This window comes from Athene cunicularia (genome assembly GCF_003259725.1).
Source record: "Athene cunicularia isolate RWA chromosome 7 unlocalized genomic scaffold, athCun1 chr7_part2, whole genome shotgun sequence".
Taxonomy (NCBI): domain Eukaryota; kingdom Metazoa; phylum Chordata; class Aves; order Strigiformes; family Strigidae; genus Athene; species Athene cunicularia.
This window is the reverse complement of record NW_020799108.1, coordinates 3,126,928-3,133,793: the sequence shown is the minus strand read 5'-3', so window position 1 is coordinate 3,133,793 and position 6,866 is coordinate 3,126,928. Positions and strand designations below refer to the sequence as shown.

Genomic DNA, 6,866 nt, shown 5'->3' with positions numbered 1-6,866 from the left:
AAAAAATCAGAGAAGGAACTGTGGAACAGTTAGCTAGCCAAAGTCAACTGAGCTAAAACAAATGAAGGAACTGAGAGGTAGAAGAAACTGGATCAAGCTAGAAGGGATAGATCAGCAAAATGGGATAAATTAACAAAAGAAGCAAGAAGATTGTGTTCCCAGAACATCTTCTGTTTCAGGATTCTTGATTTTCAGCACCTCCCTGGACTCAGCATGGAAACCCTCAGGCTAGCCCCTTTAGTACTGACATTAAGACAGTTAAGCACTAAAGCATTAGTGTATGCCAAACTGGAAAACACGGAACCATAATGTAACCTCCTGGCATATGAGTGTGATGACACAGACTGAGTGCCAGACAACAGACTTCTACACAGGACTGCTACTTCATTTGCCACACCACAAGAAGGACCTACTCCTGAGAAGCGAAAGATTAAGTACTGAAGAACAATGCTCTCTCTTGAGCATCCTGCTTTGTGTGCTGCAATGAGGTACACACATGTCATAAGACAGTGACAAGACAGAGCAAGAGAAAAGAGCATAGTTACAGTAGTAGGATAAGCACCCATCAAAACTAGACTTTATCTTTTCCTCTGCCAGAGGAGTCAAGAGGATAGCAGGAAAATAACTGAATTTAACTCCTCTGAGTTGTGCTCAGGATAAAACACTGCTATCTCATTTCTTAAGCACTGAATGCTGACAGCTGTGACTGAAGCCAGTAAGAGCTGTGCATCAAAAAGTGATTTGTAAAGCTAGGTATTCTTAAAAGAAAACGGGCTAAAGGGATCTCATATTACTGGACACTTTGACCTTAACCTTTTCTGCAGAATTGGAAGAGGAGTATCACCAATGGGTTGCTCCCTTGAAGTACACAGTGATTACAATTCTGGACAGGTCCCAGATATGGGAGAGGGGGCTACTTTCTTGAGAGCCCCCAAACCAGCACAGGACCTAGAAAACCTGTTGGAGAATTCCTTTGCCCCATGGGACCCAAAAGCCTGCTCTTCCCTCCTATTCCTATTCCATCTCCAGCTTCTGATAGAAGTAATTTCTGTCCAGAGATTAATCACACTTCCCCCAGAACATCATTTGCACTACATCATCATGCAAGTCCTGAGAACATGTACTAAAAAATTCATTAAAAAGTACTGGGTAGCTGTTCACTCTGTGTATACTGAGTGTGGTGACAGTCCTATGGGAGAAGCCGGTATGTGTCATCAAAGACCGTGTCCTAACACATATGAACCAGGACAAAAAAAAAGGCTGTACAAGCAGCCCAAACTCTCCTAGTTCATTTATGTTAAGAATGCTGTTTTGCTGCTTTAACATTTTTTTAGACACAAATTCATATGTATTTTAATTGTGAATCAATACATACTGACCACATATACTTAACAAATGTATTGTAAAGGTATGGAGAGAGGTCAAAGCACTAGCTTTCACTTAATTTTTTTATGGGCGCTGCAGCATGAGGTCACTTATTAGGGAACATTCAATAATTAAATCCAGTTCATCAGGGAAACACTATGTTCTCTTTAGTTTATCAACTAATCACACCAAGCCACCAATCCATCCTGTAAGATGTCCACTTCCAATTCAGATTTGTTTTAAAAGTTTATCTGAAATCTGTTTTTTCTTGCTAGAATTCAATTCTTTTGCCTAAGTTCTGGATACAGAAAAATGCAAAGAATAATACGTAATTCAGGTGAATGTTTAAAAAGGGCAAAGATGACAAGAGCTATTTGCTTTCGTTATTGATCAGTAATTTTCAGTCTTGCTGCTTGTCAAATGGCTCCACACTACTATAATATCCTGTAAAACAAAGATGTTTCCTGAGTTTTAAAGGAAATCAGAAAAGGGAGAGAAGACAATAATTAGGAAGAATAAGGAAGGGAAATTTAATAAACTTTTTTTTTTTTCCTTACCCTGGATCTTTTTACTGCAGGCATTCAGGATTGGAACAGAACAATAATTCATTGCAACAAGAGCCAAAACCACACGTAGAGCATTCGGGAAAGTCAGATGGTCTATCTCTTTCAAAACTGCCATCTAAAGTGAGGTAGAGTTTGTTAAATCCTTCATTCTTCAGGTATATTATCACTGCTTGCTCGTGAAGGCATTTTCACCAAAACTTTCCCAAATTCCTTAGCCTGTTCACACTTATATAAAAGAAAAGGAGCAGCAAACAACAAAAGCATAAAATAACTACTCTCAATTTCTTAGTACACAATTATAGCAGATCAAGTGTTCTAGAGCCGTGGCACTCTGCAAATTCCCAGCGATTTGCTTTTATATGGTTTTTTGAAAGGAAGAAGTCTGAATAAAGCTCATTTCCAAACACTGTGAATATGTATCTTCTACCAACTCTTTTAAAAAGTAGCAGAAATTTAATTGGCACAACTAACTTTTAGTCCTCCAATTACTGTTTTGGGTGTGCATGAAAGCTGTAAGCCTTCAAAGTGATTCAATGTCACACCAAGTGGTGTATCTTTAATACAAACACCCAGCTCCAAATGTGGACTGAGGCACTGAAGGTCAGCTCTAATGCCACAAAAGAGACTTTATATATTGAGGTAGTAAGTAGATTGATATAAGTAACAGTAACAATGAGACTACAAAGTATATTGACTATTAAAATACAATATTCTTACTGCATGCATATCAAAGGTTAAATACAAAATGCATCTACAATGGAAATTACATAGTATTAAAAACAGCACCCTGTAGGTTTAGGAAATTAAAAGCTCCCTTCAGTTAACAAGTGGAAATGTTACTTCCCTCCCAGTTCCATATTCCAACACAACTTCAGCAAGTTTTTCATCATCCTGTAAACAGTGGTACTTTTTCCAAGGTTTTACATTTTACTTACATCCAACACATTGCACAAGCTCCCTGCACTGCCCTGTTCTTGCTCAGTTTCCCATCAGTGATACCTTCCCTCACTTCCCCACGAATGCTATTACTAACCCCGACCACAGTGCCCTTCAGCTATGTGATGAAACCCCCAGAGGCCCTGTCTGAAAGGTTTCAAAAAGTGTCTTTAAATCAGGGGATGAAACCCAGTATGCCCTGCCATAAAACCTACAGCCTGCTCGCAAACAATGTATTTCCTAGGGGACCTTTCAGATACACAGAAAGACAAGGCCATAAAGTAGGTGAGTTCTCCTGGCATCTCACTGCCATCAGTCCTCGAGCCCATAGCATTATTAGACACAGCCCCATCATAGATTAGTTTTCTGTCTTCTTGTCTTCCAGCCACAAGCTGGTCATGGGAATCAGGGAACAGCCTGTAACTGCTTCTGTGAAATAGCATGTGGCCAACCCAAACAAGAAGTGAGGGCACTGCTATTTTACTGCTTCTATTCTTTCTGTGCCATTTCCATTGCTTTCTGTCCCCTTTCATGGTGGGATGTTCCCAAGCCTCCAAATTTATGTTCTTCCTGCAGATATAGCTGGACTTAAGATTCATATAGCAAATGCAGTTAACCTTTCTATTTTCTCTCTGAGTGTCTGGAAAGAATGATACACAAGTTACATAAAAAGTTATAAACAATGCAACGAGCCTCCAACTAAATTTACCTCTAATTTCTTTTTCAGAAAGAGTGGAGCATCTTTTCCTATGCATTTCATGAGGTTTTGCAGTATGAAGATGTCTCTGATACCTGGAATGCGCTGCTCCACTAGTAATCTGATGAAGAAACACACACAAGGCCTTGAGCTAGAGAGAGTAACTGTTTGATAGACCTTTCCTCATTTTAGCAGAAACAGGTAGGTACTCCCATTCTCCCTCACTGATGCACTCCCAAGTTAAAGTTGTAATTCCCTGCTCCTCTCCCACCTCCTTTTTTGCAAGGCTGAAATAAGGTACATGACGTAGCTGCAGCACAGATGTTTTGCAGATGGAAATAATTATATATGCTTTCTTAATGTTATCCTGATAGATGAGTATTTTTCCTGATACATTAACAGCAGGGGCACCTGACCAGACTGCACGTGTGACTGTGCAAACATGAGTGCTGTTAAGTCTCAAGAAATTGACACCTTTCTGCAGAAAGAAAAAAAAAAAAACCCAATTGCACATTTTTATCACAAAATCATCTATGTGCAGGCAAGTTCTGAAACAGCTAAGAAACGCAGGGACAGACAGTGACAACAACTTGGTGCAAGTAAGTTAAAAAGCAAATGGGCAGTGCTGTGGATTGTAGGAACAGAAGGGGATATCATAACATAGAGGGACCATAAGCACAAGATGAAGGAGTTCTGCATTCCCAGCACCTCCTTTTCTGGCTCAGAGGGAGGTATCGTAATTGTTACGTATGAATCACCCTAAATATACCTGCACAGCTACAAAAAATGAAGCATCACATTCTAAGGCAGTGCACTGCTCTGAAACTCATCCCTGCAGATGCAGCTTCCTGCAAATGGGCAAGAGCTTCAGATGTCAAGATACAGAAAGACTTGTAGTTGGATGTCTTGCTTTCCACCAACTTAGAACTGTGTACTTGAGCTTCCTGGAGAACTATCACTAACACATCCACCTTCTCAAAGTGGGATCTGACACGGAACCAGAAGTACTAATCCATGGCAAATTTTGTGACAACCCCAGTAAAAACAATCTCATGGGAGTGAGCAGGTTGGTTACCCAAATTACTCCCTGGCTGTTAAACAGCATTCTTCACCATAACAAATCAAAATACTTCTCAAAGCCAGTCTTCTTACCTCTGTTCTACCCATGAAAAACACAGAGGCATAGATATGTGAGGTGACTTGATCAAGACCACAGAAAAAGCACAGTGGTGGAACTGCAGTCACAATATGAATCCCCATGCAGAGCAGTCTGGCACCCTATGCCATCAGAAGCCTTTCTCCTTGAAACAGCAGACAACGCCAAAAATCACTGTCTTGTACAGCTGTTATCTCATGTGATCATTTAAGCCCTAAAACCACAGTGCCTTATATGCGCATTCTCTTGATCTCTAGAAGACATATATTCAAACAACATTTAAATATGAAGAACATGTGAAAAATGTATTTTTCTCACTGTAATCCAGCTTGAAGAGCGCTCACGTTCTTGTCTTTATCCAGCCCTGATAAAGTAGTTGCCAAAACTGAGAGACATCGGTTATCAAGTTGATTGAGCTTCTCCTGTTAAAGTTTTCACGCTGTCAGATTACTTCAGACCAGTAAAAGTTTCAGAAAAGAAAAACTGACTACTCTTAACCTGTACCTGTCATCTTCCCTTTCCCCCCAGAAATAAATTCCTAAGCTTTAATTCTGCAGTGACCTGCAAGGTCTCATGTCAGTCAAATTCAGTTGATTTGAAAAGGGTAATGATTTTTGAGACTTCTGTCAAATCTGTCTGAAATCAGGCAGCACACACAAATTAATTATGAGAGACCTGTTTCTATGGAACATCAGACTAAATGAGGGACATAACCCAAATCTCTCTGATGTTGCACAGCCTCCCAGAATTAGCCCCAAGGTTTCAGCCCAAACGTAGGGATTTTGATACTTACTTGGCACACTCTCAGCAAAGTCTGGACTAGGAGAGTGTTCTGAGGAACACCTAGGTTCAACAGAGCATGCAGACTGAACACCAGGTCACCCCGCGACATCCTTCTGGCATCCCGCAGCAGCTGCTGACAAATCTTGGCAAACATTGGGTGCTCAAAGATCAGCTGCTTCTCGTAACGCTGCTGGTCTTCAGACAGGTTTTTGAAGAGCCTCCATGCCATAGTTAAACAGTTTGTGAAATGCTTAATGGAAACTGCAGACTCCGAAGCCAAGTCCAGTGCATCGCAAGGACAGGTACACTTCCGGAGACTATTAAAGAACAGTTCGTCACGATCCGTTACAGGCTTCACTTTGGAGCTCCCAGAATCATCCAACTTTTCAAGTTCGAAGGAGCTTTGGGGAGCCTGCTCACTCACCAAAGCCTCCGCACCCTTCTCTGGTTCTATTTTAGCACCTGTGCTAAAAACATCTGTCTTTTGAGACAGAAATCGAAGAGATGATCCACACGGAGAAGTAAAAATATTTAAAAATAATTTCCTGAAGTTGACATTTTCCAGGGGATCCCTGTATCTGCCAATCCATAAAATGCGGTTTCTTGTTGTGGCTGAAGACTTAGGAATGAGTACATAATTGCACCTATGCATGCATCTAACAGTATTTAACAAATAGCTTATTTTATTATTCATTTTTGCTAATGTCTTATAAATAGATGTGAAATGCCAACTCAAAGTAAGGGATCTGATGAAACTCTACCATTGGAAACAGTCCTGGAGAAACTGCATAAGATCACTTATCTGTAAAAACAATTTAAAATTATGGATTAGTTACCAGATTTTCAATTCCTACGGTTTCAATTGCCAAATCTATGCACATCTTTTACAAGAAAAAGGAGGAAAAAAGTAATTGGAAAAATATCCATGGAAAATTATTTGCAAGGGACTTTTATTGGCTCTCCTATATCTTAGTCAAACATCTCAACACAAGGCCAACCCATCCTGCGCGTCACCCCTTTATCCTCTTTGCCGTTTTAACCAAAAACTATACCGGGAGGGAGTCTTACTCCTAACTGACGTTCCTCCAAGCAAACACGTCTCCTGACCGCTCTGGTGGCTCACGGCCAACCTTCAGCTCCAGTTAACGGAATCCCGCCCGACTGCGACCACACACCGCCTGTCCCGAGGGCACCAAGAGGGGCAAAGCCTCTCGCTTCAGGTTTCGCTTTCTGCAGGCGCCGGGAATGCTGCCCAGGGGGTGACGGTACAGGCGGCGTAACCCCGCGGCCCGGCGCCGAGAGGAGAGGCCTTCTGGCGGCTCCGCACCGGAACACCCAAGCGCAACGGCGGGGGGTCCCGCCG

At 41.4% G+C, this 6,866-nt stretch overlaps 1 protein-coding gene across 1 annotated transcript in view; it reads right to left on the bottom strand.

The window, feature by feature from the left end:
* FASTKD2 (FAST kinase domains 2) overlaps positions 1-6,860 on the bottom strand; it is a 13,146-nt gene extending 6,286 nt beyond the window's left edge. Inside the window, exons 1-4 of the mRNA XM_026853299.1 lie at positions 5,514-6,860; positions 5,039-5,142; positions 3,577-3,685; positions 1,923-2,046 (exon numbers count right to left, since the gene is read on the bottom strand). Coding sequence (XP_026709100.1) covers positions 1,923-2,046; positions 3,577-3,685; positions 5,039-5,142; positions 5,514-6,197 — 1,021 coding nt within the window. The 5' untranslated portion in view covers positions 6,198-6,860. The remainder of the gene's footprint in view (positions 1-1,922; positions 2,047-3,576; positions 3,686-5,038; positions 5,143-5,513) is intronic.
* Between the last annotated feature and the right edge of the window lie 6 nt (positions 6,861-6,866).